The sequence below is a fragment of the Urocitellus parryii genome, chromosome 11 (assembly GCF_045843805.1).
Source record: "Urocitellus parryii isolate mUroPar1 chromosome 11, mUroPar1.hap1, whole genome shotgun sequence".
Taxonomy (NCBI): domain Eukaryota; kingdom Metazoa; phylum Chordata; class Mammalia; order Rodentia; family Sciuridae; genus Urocitellus; species Urocitellus parryii.
In genome coordinates, this window is record NC_135541.1 from 121,714,830 (window position 1) to 121,730,643 (window position 15,814).

The following is a 15,814-nucleotide window of genomic DNA, read 5'->3' on the forward strand; positions in this document are numbered from 1 at the left end:
GGGACAACTCCACCTTAAAGCCTCCTATTGGCTTAGATTTGCTTTTCCTCGAGTTTTTATTGGAGTGCAATTCTCACATTCCCGAAGAACAAGCTTGGGTCAAAAATAGGCATCTTATTGGCTATCGCTGCTCCATGAGCATTCTCGCGCTGCCATTGGCTGACTCGGGAAAGTGGGACGGGTGAGGAGGGACCGTGAGGTAGAGGGTCAAGGGTTAGTGAGGCCGGAAGTGAGTGTAATAAAGTTTCTCCGGGGAGGCCGGGCCGGGGAGAAAGTTAGAGCGGCGACTTTAGCAGGCAGTGGCGTGATCCGCAACCAGACTGGCCCGCGGTGCGGTGCGGAGACTCCATGAGGCCCTGGTGAGTCTTGACTTTTTTTACTCGTTAGGCGACCCACTCCTCCACCCCGGAACCCCTCTCCCGGGACCCCACTTCCGGTCGTCATTTGTAAGTCCCGCCTCTTGAGACCCCCTCCCCGGAAGTCCCACCTCCCAACTTCTGGGGTCTCCCCGAACCCCGACTTGTCTTTTATTGTCGTGACTCCACCCTGTCGTCCAGCTTTCCTGGAAGTCCCACCCCCAGGCATGCTGCTAAGCCCCACTACAAGAAACCCTTCTTTAGTCCGTCCACTTCTCCAAAACTCCGCCTCTTCACAGCGACTCTCCGCTAATTCCTGTCTGTCAAAGCCTAGGTTCCGAAAGGGCAAAGGCTTGCTCCTCAAAGGATTGCCTTACTGAAGCTGTGACTCGGGGTTCCGCCCCCTCCGGGGGCTCCGCCCCTTCCGTAGTCCACGTCCGACCGTCCCGAAGCTTGGCTGCCTAGAAGTCTGAGGCGCGCGTCTAGGGGCCCACGCCCCCTTAAGAGATTGATCCCTGGGGACCCAGGTCGTCGCCTGCAGAGCTTGTCTCAGTCGCCCGCTTACATTGCCCTGTCCTTCCTCTCTCCGGGCCTCGGGCTCAGTTTCCTGACGCTCGTGCTCCTCCAGGTGGAAAGTCGAAGTCCCCATCCCGGCTGGGAGGGGAGACTAGAGGCGGCCGGCTTCTCTGCCCTTACCTTCAAGTAGATCCTCCAGGTGTGGGTCCACTGGAGGGGCGCTGGACTTGGGGTTTGGTAGGAGAGTGGGAGAGACACTTGCTCAGAATTTTCCTTCCTGGGACCAGCAAACCGCTGAGGTCTTCCTGCCCGAGGCGGGGTGGGGCGGCGGGTTGTTGGTGGCGGTCTTGGGGGCCAACGGGAGCCAAAGTTTCCCTCCACCCGGGAATGGTGGTTTGGAGCCCGGAGAAGCGACTAGTGTCCATTTCGTGGTTTTTAAGGGACCCCTCAGTCCCCCTTCTCTGGGTCTTCCCCTCCCCCTGGGCAAAGCTGTGGTCTGGGCATTCGGTTCTGGTCCTGGCTCCGTTTGCAGCCTTCCTAGCCGGAGACATTCCAGAGGCCCTCGCCATTTCCTGCTACTTCCCGCCCTCCTTCCTCCTCTCTGCTGGCCTGAGAAGCAACACGCGCTTTTTGCCTCACATACCCAATCGCCTGGACCTCCAGCAGGCAATCTTCTTTCTCCCTGTGCAAATTTCAGGAGTCATCCTTTTTTCCTCCAAGTGGCCACACCTTTTGGGTCATTCCCATCTCTGGATCTTGCAGTCTCACACAGCACTTCATCTCTAAAGATGAGGACATACTGATTGTGTGTGTGTGTGTGTGTGTGTGTGTGTGTGTGTGTGTGTGTTGGAAGCATGAAGCCATGGCAGAATCCTCCCTCATTCTCTGTTTGAGAGCCAAGGCCTTGGCAAATGGATAATAGAATTCCTCCTCAGGAATGGGGGAATGCATGACATGGCTCTCGGGGATGAGAACTGAGGGAAGCGGAGAGAGTTAAGGTACTTGACATACTTTAAGTGCTACTAGTGTAATCATTTCACTCTTATAGATTGTTTTAATCCTCTGAAGCAAACCTAAGGGTTATGCTGAGATGAGCCTGGGGGAAGATGTATCTTTTACTACTTGTATTTTGGTCACTTTCCAACTTCCTTTATGGCCTCAAGCAGAACTGTGGCAGGAAGTTGTGGGTGGCAGGAATAGGCTTGGGACTGTTCCTTGAGTCCAGCCTCAGCTCATCTTTTGGCACCCCTTTCTCCTGTCCTTATTGACACAGATTTGTCTTGCGACCACTCTATCTATAGTGGTCTGTAGCCTGCATTTCTCTTTGGGAACTTTCATTCTCCCACCTTCCCTTGCCAGACCTCTCCCCTAGTGTGAGGGACACTTTGGTGAGGTTGAAAGCCCTGCAAGAGGAGGGGTCTGGGTGTACCTGGCAGGCCCAAGGGGTTGACCTTACTCTTAGTGCTCTGATCCTCCTTTCTTACCTTTATTATTTTACTTTGCTAATGGTCCCTTGAAAATGGGGCAGAACAGTGCTTGACCGTGGGCCATTGTTCCTTGGTTGGTAGGCGCCATGCATGGAGAAAGAGGCTTGAACATATCCTCTTGATGGAGTTTTTTGCCTTGTAGCTCCCTGAGGCACCACCCAGGTTGGACTTTATTTCACTTACTTCACCAGCCTTGCCCACCCGCTAGGCCCCTGCTGCATCCACTGGGACCACTTCCTTCCTGTCCCCGTTTCCCTCTCCCCAGTCCACTGCTGTTGTTGCAAAGGATGTTAATGGCCCAGGCTCCCTGGGGCCACTACCCCCCTGTATATGGTAGTGGTGGGAGGTGGCCTGGGCTGGAGGATGGGGGAATGTGTGTGTTCAACCTGGACAGGAAGGGAAATGCTGAGTCCTGGGATCCCCTCCCTTTCCACCCCCAGCTGTCTGTTTCCTCCCTCATTCCCCGCTAGCCTCCCCTGGTTTCCTGATCTCTTTTGCCTGCCCATGTCCGGTTTGGATTGATCCAGACCTCCTCTTATCTCCTTCCTTTCCTCCCTACTCCTCCATCTTTCCCTTCCACCTCCACTTTCCTCCTCTCCAGATTACTAGTTGCTGCCTTACACTGGGCAGGGGAAGGGTGTCACTAGCTTTACCCTAGCAGGAGTTCTAGGTTGGGGCGGTGGTTGGGGGAGCTCAGCCCCTCTGAGCCTGTGAGTCAGCACTGTCCTTGGGATTGGTCTCTCTCCTTAGTTCCCCGCCTCTGGGGAGGAGCCAGGCTGCTCCGTGTCCAGCCTATTCTCGTCCTAGCCAGAGAAGAGGTTCCACGCTGGTGGGGATGGGCCCCGAAACCGTCTGGGTCTGACCTGGGGGAATGGAAATCACTTATCCTTCTCCTGCCCCAGGACCCCTGTGACTCCTGGGCCATAGAGGTTCAGCCAGGCTAAGGGCCTGGGGATGCCCCCTGCCTGGCCCCCTTGCCTGAACTGGCAGGGGGGCCGGGCTGGGCAGCAGCCCCCCTCTAACTCCAGCCATGGATCTCCTGCCCCCCAAGCCCAAGTACAACCCACTTCGGAATGAGTCTCTGTCATCGCTGGAGGAGGGGGCTTCAGGGTCCACCCCCCCGGAGGAGCTACCTTCCCCATCAGCTTCTTCTCTGGGGCCCATCCTGCCTCCTCTGCCTGGGGACGACAGTCCCACTACCCTGTGCTCCTTCTTTCCCCGGATGAGCAACCTGAAGCTGGCCAACCCGGCTGGGGGACGCCTGGGGCCTAAGGGGGAGACTGGAAGGGCAGCCGAGGATGGGGAGGGGATCACAGGAGCAGCCATGCCAGACTCAGGCCCCCTGCCCCTCCTCCAGGACATGAACAAGCTGAGTGGAGGCGGCGGGCGCAGGACTCGGGTGGAAGGGGGCCAGCTGGGGGGCGAGGAGTGGACCCGCCACGGGAGCTTTGTCAATAAGCCCACGAGGGGCTGGCTGCATCCCAACGACAAAGTCATGGGACCTGGGGTTTCCTACTTGGTTCGGGTGAGTGAACATCCTCCCTTCCACTCCCTCCCACACCCCCTGCGGTTCCTCTGCTCACTCCAGCTGTGCTGGGCTCCCTTCCTCTTCTCCACCAGCCCCCTCTGTTTCGGAAACCTTTCTTGCCCCTTCTCTGATTCTCTTCCCCTTCCCTTCCCATCTGGGAAAATCTCTGCCAGGGCCCCCTTTCTTCTTTGGACACTGCCCCCCCCCACCGTCCCCACCCTGCTTAGCACAATGCCTGGCACATCAAGAGGCTCTCAGTAAGTGTCGCAATGAGTGACTTCTTGATTCTCCTCTCCAGACTCCTCTCCTTTTCTAGAGATGTCAAAGCATCCCACCCAGTCCTGTCACTGCCCTCCGGATTCCCCCAGTGCATGAGGCCCTCCTAGCTTGGCCCTTTCTCTTTCTCCATGTTTTCCGTGGATTGTGCTTGGTGGGTTGTAACCATAGGTAGTGGGCAGACTACTTCAGCCTTACTTCCCTTAGGATTATGTAGGAAAGCCTTAGGGCTCTGTGGGAAGGGGGTGGGGAGGCTGCTGACCTGTGGTCCTCCCCTCCGTCCCTTAGTACATGGGCTGTGTGGAGGTCCTGCAGTCGATGCGTGCCCTTGACTTCAATACCCGGACTCAGGTCACCAGGTTAGTGGGGAGTGGCGTGCATTGTGGAAGTCTTAGGATTGTGAGGCCACGGGAAGGGGGACACTTGGTGGTGGTGCTAGTGGTGGCTTCGGGTGGCGAAGAGGATTGAGGGAAAGTTAGGGGAGTTAAGTCTGAATGCAAAGAGGCAACTCTGGTGTGGCACCTCCTTACCTACCTAGTCTTGGGGGTTGTGGGGAAGGTGGCAGAAACAGTTGGTCGAGTTGAAGTAGAAAATGGAAATTGATGGAAGGTTGCTGCTGCCTTTGGCTAGGGAATGGGACATTTGGTAGCTGGGAAGAGGTGGAGTGATACCCATTGAGGTTCTAACTCAATCAGCCAGGAAGCGGCCTTCAGTGTCATCAAATATTAAAGGCCCTTAATTCAATCCACCACGACAAAGAGCCTGGAGTGCCCTGGGAGTCTGGCCTGGCTTTCCCCTCCCCCAGCCCCATGGCAGCCCCAGCTGGATGGGAGGCATGCTGTGGGTCTGAGTACCCCTCTTTCCCCAGGGAGGCCATCAGTCTGGTGTGTGAGGCTGTGCCGGGTGCTAAGGGGGCAACAAGGAGGAGAAAGGTATGTGGGGTCAGCAGGGCTGGGAGACATGGAGGGGCGGAACCTGTGGGAGAAGGCTGAGGCAGGAGTTTGCTCTCCGGGTGTGGGTGCCCTCTGAGACTCTGGGCCCTTCCCTAGCCCTGCAGCCGCCCACTCAGCTCTATCCTGGGGAGGAGTAACCTGAAATTTGCTGGAATGCCAATCACTCTCACCGTCTCCACCAGCAGCCTCAATCTCATGGCCGCAGACTGCAAACAGGTTGGTGATGTGGAGCAGGGGGACCAGAAACACTGAGGGGAGGGCCAAGGGAGATCTAGGGAAGAGACCAAAACTAGGTGAGAGGATGCGGAGGCAGGAGGATTGTAGAAAAGGAAGAAATTAGGAGGACATGGGGTAAGAAGCCAAGAGAAAGAGACTTGGACTCCAGGGTTCTGGGCCAGGGGTAGGGGCACCTGAGAGTCCTGAGGCTGCCTGACACGTCGTTCCCTTCCTCCTCCGTCCCCTGCCCTAACCCTCAGATCATTGCCAACCACCACATGCAGTCTATCTCATTTGCGTCCGGCGGGGATCCGGTGAGTTGGGGAACAGAGTAAAGGTTGGGGGAGAAAAGTAAAGGGCTAAGGATTGGGAAGGCATTGGCTCGAGAAGTGGGGTGCTAGAATTGTGGGAATATCTGAAAAGGACTGACTCTTAGGGCCATTTAGCTAACTAGCTTCTTCTGACTCTGTCCACCCCAGGACACAGCCGAGTATGTCGCCTATGTTGCCAAAGACCCTGTGAATCAGAGAGGTGAGGCGTGGTGGGGAGCACTGGGTGGGGCCGGCTGTCAGTAAGGAAGGTGAGCAGGACCTGGGGTTATCCTTTTGTGCTCGGACTAAGAGGAACTGATAGGGGCTCTGCTGGGAGGATGGGGGCCCTGTCCACACCTCCTTCGAGCTCACTGATGGCCTCTGCCCTGCCCCCAGCCTGCCACATACTGGAGTGTCCAGAAGGGCTCGCCCAGGATGTCATCAGCACTATTGGCCAGGCCTTCGAGTTGCGCTTCAAACAATACCTCAGGAACCCACCCAAGCTGGTCACCCCTCATGACAGGTGAGCCAGCGGGCCCCAGACTGTGAATGGAAAAGTGGCTCTGCTCCTCCCACACTTGAGCTCTGAAAGGTTCAGGGAAGGAAATAACCTGTGGCCCCTGCTTCGCACTTCCTGCCATTCTTATGTTTCTGGTGGCCCATCAGGAAAGTCTTTTGAGGCCTTGGCTGCTGCAAGACCAGTCTGCCTCCTCTTTCCCATGGTGGTGCTGCGTTTCCGCTCCTCCCAACGGCGTCACTTCTCTCTTTCCAGTCTCCTTGCTTCTGGCCCATCCCCATCATTGCCTGCCTCTCCATCCTTTGTTTTCTGCCTCTAACAGCCACCAAGAGTTTGGACTGGGAGGCTCTCTCTCCTTTTTTGAGATCCCTGCCTTTCCTGCATCAGGCTCCATGGGATTAGCAGGAGGCCAGTAGGTTGTTTTTGGAGAGGTTGAACATTTTGGAGCAGCCCCACCCTGCTACACAGTGCTTCCCATCTCTACTGGGAGACACTGTAATAATCGAGGGCATAGCTTAATATTCAAACTTGCTTTATAGTCAAACCTGAATTTAAACAAATAATAATTTTAAAAACATCAGAATTTAAATCTCTGCTGTACTCCCTCTTAGTTGTGAGTCCTCAGGGAAATCTTTTCACCTCTGATTCTCATTTTCCTCATTTTGCAGAGTTAGGGAAGGAGATGTATCAGGTTACAGGGTTGCCAGGAGGATGAAATGATGGGGTTTATAACACCCAACCTTAGGCACAACCCACAGTAAATGCCCAATATGTGGCCACTGTTCTGTTATCCTAGTGTGGCTCCCCAGCCACCACACATTTATACCCATCTCCTCACTCTGTCCTGTCTCTCTCAGGATGGCTGGTTTTGATGGCTCCGCTTGGGATGAGGAGGAGGAAGAGCCACCTGACCATCAGTACTATAATGACTTTCCAGGGAAGGAGCCCCCTCTAGGGGGGGTGGTAGACATGAGGCTTCGGGAAGGAGCCCCTTCAGGAGTTGCTCGCCCCACTCCACCCAGTGTCCAGACCTCTAGCCACCTGGGAGCTACACTGGTAAGTTATTTGGATGGAGGCGCCTGGGCTCAAGTAGGAGTGAGGATCTCTGATCTCACTTGATTTTTATCCCCGCAGCCTGTCGGACAGTCTGCCGGGGGAGACCCAGAAGTCCGTAAACAGATACCACTTCCACCCCCCTGCCCAGGTACAAAGCGGGGGTTGAGGAGGGCAGAGCCAAGGGTGTAAGAGCAGGGCAGGGTCACATTGAGCCTCCCTTTCCTCAGCAGGTAGAGAGCTCTTCGATGATCCCTCCTATGTCAATGTCCAGAACCTAGACAAGGCCCGGCAAGCAGGGGGTGGGGCTGGGCCCCCCAATCCTGCTGTCAATGGCAGTGTACCCCGGGATCTCTTTGATATGAGTGAGTGTATCTGTTTTTGTATCCCCCACCTTCCTTCTGGAGTGCTCCTCTTCTGCCAATCCACTCTCTGCTTTCTTGCTTCCTTTCCTGACGGTCTAGGTCCAGGTGAGTGCTGGGCTAGCTACCTACCCTAACCCTCTCTCTATCCTCTAGAACCCTTTGAAGATGCCCTTCGGGTACCTCCCCAACCCCAGTCCATGTCCATGGCTGAACAGCTCCGAGGGGAGCCCTGGTTCCATGGGAAGCTGAATCGGCGGGAGGCAGAGGCGCTGCTTCAGCTCAACGGGGACTTCCTGGTGCGAGAGAGCACGACCACACCTGGCCAGTACGTGCTCACTGGCCTGCAGAGTGGGCAGCCCAAGCACCTGCTTCTGGTGGATCCCGAGGGTGTGGTGAGTGTGGCAGAATTGTACGGGGCGGGGCAGAAGGGAGATACAGTGTCCTTCCGTGCATTCCTGTTCCTTTCTTCCCTCATTGCTTTCTAGTGCTTTCCCCGCTGGCAGCTCTCTGTGGACCTCCCCTGCTCCTCTAGGTGCCTGGCATCCCTCTCCTGTGGCTTAGAGTTCCATCCTTTCTCATGTCCTTAAGTCTGAGCTGTGTTCTTCCAGTCTTGGCTAGTCCTCAAATCCCCAGACCATAAGCCTGTCAGAGCTAGAAAATACTTATCTGCACCCCTCTTTTCTTTTTTATTTTGTGGTGTGGGGATCGAACCCAGGGCCTTGTGTATGTGAGGCAAGCATTCTGCCAATGGAGCTATACCCCCAGCCCCTGCAGGGAAACCACCCTGGAGTGGTTGTGATGTCCAGTGTTAGATGGTAGAGGCTAGATGCCAAGTTTCCTCTTGTAAGAGGACCTAGGGACCTTCCCAGCTCCTTGTGGACTCAGTGCTCAGTCCATTGTCCCCCTTCTCCTCAAAGCTTTGGTTTCTTTTCTACAGCAATCTCAGCTTTTTTTTTGTATGGTATATCCTCCTCTGAGACATGCCAACTTCCTCCAGGTCCTTCAGCTTCACGATTTGTGGAGTGGTGTCCCCTTCACCTTTTCCCAGTTAATTGACCTAAGCATTCCCATCCATCCATTTCTTTGTAGAAAAGCCTTAATGATTAGGGGTGACATCTTTTCTGCTTCCCCCCCATCTTCTCCTTTCTCAGACCTGTTGACTGTTCCATCTTCTACAACCTTGTGGGCAGAGGTCTTCTGGACTCTTCATTGAACTGACCCTTTTCCTTCACAGGTTCGGACAAAGGATCACCGCTTTGAGAGTGTCAGTCATCTCATCAGCTACCACATGGACAATCATTTGCCCATCATCTCTGCGGGCAGCGAACTGTGTCTACAGCAACCTGTGGAGCGGAAACTGTGATCCTTCCCAGCCTCTCTCCCAGAAGATGCTCTCCAACCCCCTCCACCTTCCTTCCCAACTCTCAGGAACTCACTTGGGAGTGTTCTGTGGGGCTTGGCCTTGGGTAGGAGCTGGGTGTAGTGTGGACTCTGGGTTTAGTATCCAGCTGAGGGAGGATTTGTCAGGAGCCTGGGGTAGAGCCCTGCTTCTCCCCAAACCTCACCAAAGTATTAATGTACAGAGTGGCCTCCTTGCCTGGGCCTTTCCTGTGCCAATCTGATGTTCCCTTCCTCAAGAAGGCAGGTGCTTGTAATGGAACACGCCCTGTGGTGATAAGCCCAGCGAAGCTATCAACCTTCTGGGGAAGCGGAAACAAATCACACCTCTGGTCCACCCTGGGCTTCAGGGTACCCCTGACCCCTCTCAGTCCCCCTCTGCCCTAGTGTTTAAACTTTGTGCCTTTGACCATCTCCTAGGTCTGAAGATATTTTATGCAAAGAGGCCCCTGAATTCAAGGACAGGGGTGCTGACACCTATTTGGCTTTTGGAACCCTGCCCTCTTCTTGTTCAGCATCCCTCCAGTTTGGGATGGGAGAACAGAGGCAGGGCTGGCAGCTGTGTCCCCTCTCCCTGGGGATACAAAACCCTTAGAGATTGCTCCAGAACCCCCCTACCGGCCAGGGGGTAGTTGGACCCCTCCCTGCTCAGTGCCTCCTGGCCGGGGCCCCTCCCACAAGGGGTCTGTATATACATTTCGTAAGCTCCGCCTTTTCCGCCTTTTCTCTGTTGCATGCATGTTTTACTCTACAGCCAAAGTAGCCCTTCGTTCTGTAGCTCCACCCTGCCTCCCCATCTGTGGCAGTGCTGTGGCAGTGTGGGTGGCTGAATTTGGGCCTCCTGTACATACAGTAAACTGACCCAGGTGGGTTTTGTGGAGGCGGGAACAGGGGTATTAAGACTCTAAGGCATTGGACAATCCCCAAATACTATCTGTAGATTTGGAACTGTTTTTACTTTATATGCATATACTTTAGGGCTGTAGATTTATTTTCCTAATCTTGATTTCCATGGCTTTTGAGCACAAAATGATGATAATCGATTACATTTATATATCACCTCTTTGACTTTTCCAAGTCCTTTTACAATTGGCATTTTTCTCAGAGGTAACTAGGACTGGGAGCTTTTTTTTTTTTTTTTTTTAATGTAAGACCTGCAGCAGAAACTGATTTAGTCTTGGGACTGAGTTTGGGTCCCTTACCGTGAGGCTGGGAAGTGTGGCTGAGTATTGGCACAATGTCACGAAGCGGTAGCTTAAAACCTCCAGGTGTGGAGCACCTTCTAGGCGCGACCCTGGAGAGACGGACGGAAGCGGGCCCTGCGGGCTCTCCAGGCCGTGGGGATCCGGGAGGATCACTGTTAAATTCTGGCCGCCGCCTCTTTTTGTTTGGATGTTTCCACGGGTCTCAGTTATACCAAAGGGAAAGTCTTCATTAAAGTCCGTATTTCTTTTACCTCGGCGTCTGAGACCTCGGAAGGCCTATTGTCTGCCGCGGTGCCTGGGCGGCGGGGGATCGCGGGCAGCCCCACCTGGCCTCGCCGGGCCGTGCTCGGTCCGACGCCCGCGTGCAGGAAGCGGGGCTCTGCCGCGTTGACAGGCGGGAGGTGCGGCCAGCCGGCCGGGGGTGTGTCTGCGGAGGGTGCGGGTCCCCGCAGAGCCGGCCACGGCTAGCGGCAGCCGGACCGACGCCTCCGCTGCCTCCCCGAGGCCGGGCCGGCCCGTGCTCCTCGGCGGCCCCCGCCCGGATGGTATGGCCCGGCAGCGGGGGCAGGCGAGGAGCGCTGCCGGCCCTGGGCGAGCTGGCCAGGGCTGCTCCTCCGACGGCAAGCGCCCTCTGCTAGAGTCGTGGCGTGTACGACCTCCTCCCGCCGGGGCTCCCGGGCGGAAGGTCCCGGCCAGTCAGTGCTCCCGCCCCCCCCCCCGCCGCCGCGCAAGGTGGTGGCGGCCGAGGCAAGTTCCGGTTCCGGTTGCTGCCGCCGGCGGCGAGCGGTGAATCTGGAGCGAGCGCGCAGTTTGCGCTCCGGGAAGGCGCTTCTCCCTTGCCGCGTCTTCGGCTTGCTGCAGCTCGGGGGCCAGCGCTGTCCGAGTCCCCTTCCCGGCGATGGTGCAGCCTGAGGGCGCCTCCGCCCCCCTCCGCCGCTGACCCCAGTCCCCCACTCCATGGCCGCCTCGGCGCCGCCCCCACCGGACAAGCTGGAGGGAGGTGGCGGCCCCGCACCGCCCCCTGCGCCGCCCAGCACCGGGAGGAAGCAGGGCAAGGCCGGTGAGAGCGCTGAGGGGGCGGGGGTCGGGAGGCCCGGACTCGGGAACCTTCGAGGGGAGGGTCAGTGGTGGTGGGTGGGCCTCTGGCCTCGGGGCCTGCTGGGAGGCTCTGGTCAGAGGATCAGTGGGTTTAGCCCTTCGGGGATGGGGGCAGGTGCCAGGGATGGACTTTGGGGTTTGGAGCCACGTGGGATATCAGGAGTCTTGGAGTAGGGTGATATCAAGACCTGGCATGTCTTTCAAGAGTATGGTCATAGAATTCATTTTTCATATGACTCCTCATTGATATTTGTTAAAATAAACTAGTATATGCTGAATTAACATTAGAGCAGTTCCTGGGAGGAAGGAAGTTTGAAAAACCGTAGGGAAACTTGCTTGCCTCTTCTTTTGCTGCTCTTCCAGGTCTGCAAATGAAGAGCCCAGAAAAGAAGCGAAGAAAGTCAAATACTCAGGTGAATTACCATTGTTGGTGGGTAATTTCAGCAACCCCTGGGGTGCTGTGTCTATTCTGTTTCCATGTTTGGTCTTCTGTTAGGTGCAGGGAGAAGAGAAAACTGTCTTGTTCTGTTTCTGGTCCTTTCTCTCAACCTTATAATAAACTCCATGGGAAATATTCTCCCCCAAGAATGATTTGATCAAAGGTCTTATTGGACAGGGTCACAACCTTCCTCTCCCTCATTTTTCCTGTCCTGGATGATGATAACATAAATTCCATCACTATCAGTCTTTTCTAAATGCCAGGATTGTGCTGAAGTACATTTTTTTGTTTGGGGAGGTAGGCATTGTCTTTTTTTTTTTACAGATAAGAAATCTGAGGCTTAAAAAAAGTTAAATACCTACTTCAGGGCCAAAGCTGGGATTTCTGCTCTCTTTCAAAGCAGTCACGGTGCTGTGATGGCTCTGCTCACCACCCTGTGTTTTTCAGTTGCATGCTAAGACGCATCTTTATTTTAGACCTGAGCTGGTCAGTATCAATCTCCAAAGTGTGTGTTCTGTTTGTTGGTAGGACTCTCCTGGTTTATCTCTGTGTGTCCCTTCATGACCCTCTTCCTCATCTGCTCTCCACTAGGGTCCTGCTTACTCACATCTGACGGAGTTTGCACCACCCCCGACTCCCATGGTGGATCATCTGGTTGCATCCAACCCTTTTGAGGATGACTTCGGAGCCCCTAAGATGGGGGGCGCAGCCCCTCCATTCCTCGGCAGTCCTGTGCCCTTTGGAAGCTTCCGTGTACAAGGGGGCATGGCAGGCCAGGTACCCCCAGGCTATGGCACTGGGGGTGGAGGGGGTCCCCAGACACTTCGCCGACAACCCCCCCCTTTTCCTCCTAATCCTATGGGACCTGCTTTCAACATGCCCCCCCAGGGCCCTGGCTACCCACCCCCAGGCAACATGAACTTTCCCAGTCAACCCTTCAGCCAGCCTCTGGGTCAAAACTTTAGCCCTCCAGGTGGGCAGATGATGCCAGTGGGGGGATTTGGCACCATGATCTCACCCACCATGGGACAGCCTCCCAGAGGGGAGCTGGGCCCTCCTTCTCTCCCCCAGCGTTTTGCTCAGCCAGGTGTGCCTTTTGGCCCTTCTCCTCTTCAGAGACCTGGTCAGGGGCTCCCCAGCCTGCCCCCCAACACAAGTCCCTTCCCTGGTCCAGATCCTGGCTTTCCTGGCCCTGGTGGTGAGGATGGGGGGAAGCCCTTGAATCCACCTGCTCCCACTGCTTTTCCCCAGGAGCCCCACTCGGGCTCGCCAGCTGCTGCTGTTAATGGGAATCAACCCAGTTTCCCCCCAAACAGCAGTGGGCGGGGTGGCGGCACTCCGGATGCCAACAGCCTAGCACCCCCTGGCAAGGCAGGTGGGGGTTCAGGGCCCCAGCCTCCCCCAGGCCTGGTGTACCCATGTGGTGCCTGTCGGAGCGAGGTGAATGACGACCAGGATGCTATCTTGTGTGAGGCCTCCTGCCAGAAGTGGTTCCATCGCGAGTGCACAGGCATGACTGAGAGCGCCTATGGGCTGCTGACCACCGAGGCCTCTGCTGTCTGGGCCTGTGACCTCTGCCTCAAGACCAAGGAGATCCAGTCTGTCTACATCCGCGAGGGCATGGGGCAGCTGGTGGCCGCTAATGATGGGTGACACTGGCGAGGTGGTCCCAGGGAAGTGCACATGTCCCTTCCTGCTCCTCCAGGGTGATTGTCTAGCTCCTGGCCCTCGTTTCCGCTGGTTCCCCATCCTCACGGAGCAGAAACCTGATGGTTCCTGGGGGCAGAAGAGCCTGGGTTGCTCACTTTTCTGGAAACAACACATCAAGATCTACGGAGATCCAGGAAACCAAAGCCCTGCTGAGCAGAGCCAGCTTTTTTTATGGCTATTAGGAAGCCTAGGGATGTGACTGCAAGAGAAAAGGGGACAGGAAATTCAGGAGGGCAAGAGTGTCCTGTCTGCCTATGATGGATAACTAACACCTGTGCCTGACACCCCTGTTCTGCCCCTCAGCTCTAGCCTTAGTTTTTGGAGTGGAGCATTGAAGGTTTCTGGCTTGGGGAGCCGGTCTCTTCCCATCCCTGTCACAGCCATTTCATGGGCTCTGGGAGACCTCTTTAGGGAATAAATGGGGATTCCTCCTTTTTTCTACCTTCCCCTTTGCCTCTCTCAGACCTGTCCAGCTCCTCCTCCCTCAGCACCAACAGCTTGAATCTCGTTCCCAGCTAGGGCAGTTTCTTGGTGATTTGGGGCTTCATGACAGTAGGTAAGAGGTGCTGTCAGGACATATCTTCCTCATACCAAAGTCACTGGTCTCAGCTTCCCATGCTTTTCTCTTAATGACCATATTTTTGCCAAAAAAAAAAAAAAAAAATTGGGACACGTGGTCTGAGGGACCAGAATAATTGAAGTCTGGGTTGTCCTGGAGTCTGGACTCTGTTGGCACCCCTGGCCCACCCTCTGTTGCACATTGAGCCCAGTGCTGTTCTTCAGCTTTTTGCGCCCTCATACCCCTGCCTCCCTGGCTTGGTTGGAGGAAAGCTTGGAAAGGTACCAAGACCTTATACCTCATTTCCTCCCTGACAGGAGCATCCTAGTGAGGCCCTGTCACTGCCTTGGGGGTAGGAGGAGTCAGCAGGATTCTCAATGCCACGGTACTAAAGGGAAGGAGAGCCTGGGAATTTTTGCTTCTCTCTTTCCTGCTATTAGGTATCATCTTGGGCCTGGTGATCTAGCAGTCCTCACTAGTCTCAGCCAAAGTCCTGCACTGGGCTTGTTTTTGTTTTCTTTTTAAAGCACTGCCTGCCAGCCCTGAGTCGGGGCATGGTCAGGAGCCCCTCTTGGCTGCTTTTGTTCCTTACAGCTCCTGTGTGCATTCCTCAAAAGGGCGGGGAAGGGAGTGTGGTCTGTGGTCTCTAGCCCTCGGGGTGTGGTGGCAAGACTACCTTCTGGTCCCTACTCCCACTTCTCTGCTCCCTGCACCTGGAGGGAAGATACTGCCTGGTGGAGCCCACAGCCTTTGCAGCTATGAGGAAGAGGGTGGGCCTCGGGCTTCTCTAAGCTGGTGTTCCCCACACCGAAACAGTGGAGGTGGCACCCCCAGCTTTGTGTTGTGTTTGTGGTTCTGTTTGCTTCTCCCCTGTTGCTACTTTTGTATGCCTCCCTCTCCACAGCTGTAAACCACTCCTGGGGAGTGTAGACGTCACTACTTTTTGGAAGAAAGTGGAGTGGCAGAGATGTGGGTGGGTTTTTTTTGTACGGTTGGGTTAATAAAATGACTTTAAAATCCAGGCAAGGACACATTGTTGTTTATCTGCAAAAAGGCAGGTTGAAACCACTGTCACTACTTGTAAGGGTGTGGTGTGGGTGGAGATGTGTACTTCCCAGGGCCCCTGGAAGTGGGAATGGCAGGAAGATCCAACCCCTTGGATCCACTGCTTCAAGCTGCTGAGTCAAGGAGGCCTTGCGTTGACACACCCCTCCCCATGTTCCTGCTCTGAGAAACCCATTTTCCTTTCTGAGCACATTCCTGGCCCGGGCCTGGAGCCAGGCAGGACAGTTGGCTCCAAGATCTCTGGGACACAAGCGCTTGAACTCTCCTAGGTTTAGGGCTCATCCTCTCCACCTCTCAGTCGTTTGTGTTGGGGTGAAGGGTAGCTTCCAGAATGAGGGGGGCCCCCCCATGCCTATCATCCCATCAGCTCGGGAGGCTGAAGCAGGAGGACCGCCAGTTCAAAGCCAGCCTCAGCAACAACAAGGTACTAAGCTATTCAGTGAGTGAGTCCCTGTCTCCTAAACACAAAATAGGGCTGGGGGTGTGGTTCAGTGGTCAGTGCCCCGTTACCCCCGCGGGGTGGGGGGAGGGAGGGGGAGCCCCACCACAACATCCTAGCAGGTTTCATTTTCGGATGTTTTTCGGACCCCACCCGCTTTTAAAGTAGCAGTGGCTGGAGCCGGTGGGAAGAGTGGCAGGAGGGCTGTTTCGTCTGCCACCCTTCCCTCTCCCTTCCCCCATCCTACAGCTGTCTCTGTCTATCCTGGGCCAACCTGGCTTCTTGTCCTTGTCATCTCGGGAACAACACCCTTTACCTTTCAG

At 55.5% G+C, this 15,814-nt stretch overlaps 2 protein-coding genes across 6 annotated transcripts; both read left to right on the plus strand.

The window, feature by feature from the left end:
• Positions 1-217: 217 nt before the first annotated feature.
• On the plus strand, positions 218-10,431 carry Shc1 (SHC adaptor protein 1). Of its 4 annotated transcripts, none has more exons than XM_026404922.2 (13): positions 218-359; positions 3,717-3,884; positions 4,452-4,522; positions 5,032-5,095; positions 5,213-5,332; positions 5,593-5,646; positions 5,812-5,863; positions 6,040-6,166; positions 7,018-7,216; positions 7,295-7,364; positions 7,444-7,578; positions 7,732-7,970; positions 8,813-10,431. In XM_026404922.2, the coding sequence occupies exons 2-13, from the start codon at positions 3,720-3,722 to the stop codon at positions 8,939-8,941; spliced, it is 1,425 nt and encodes a 474-aa protein (XP_026260707.1). In that variant the 5' UTR covers positions 218-359; positions 3,717-3,719; the 3' UTR covers positions 8,942-10,431. The 4 variants fall into 4 exon arrangements, with proteins under 4 accessions (XP_026260707.1, XP_026260708.1, XP_026260706.1 ...); XM_026404923.2 differs by lacking the exon at positions 218-359 and adding an exon at positions 421-1,071; XM_026404921.2 differs by lacking the exon at positions 218-359 and having other exon boundaries at positions 2,841-3,884; positions 7,447-7,578.
• A 533-nt stretch (positions 10,432-10,964) lies between these two features.
• Pygo2 (pygopus family PHD finger 2) lies at positions 10,965-14,976 on the plus strand. 2 transcript variants are annotated; one of them, XM_026404981.2, is made up of 3 exons: positions 10,965-11,241; positions 11,643-11,692; positions 12,310-14,976. In XM_026404981.2, the coding sequence occupies exons 1-3, from the start codon at positions 11,139-11,141 to the stop codon at positions 13,369-13,371; spliced, it is 1,215 nt and encodes a 404-aa protein (XP_026260766.2). In that variant the 5' UTR covers positions 10,965-11,138; the 3' UTR covers positions 13,372-14,976. The 2 variants fall into 2 exon arrangements, with proteins under 2 accessions (XP_026260766.2, XP_077647271.1); XM_077791145.1 differs by lacking the exons at positions 10,965-11,241; positions 11,643-11,692 and adding an exon at positions 12,121-12,204.
• The last annotated feature ends 838 nt before the right edge of the window (positions 14,977-15,814 follow it).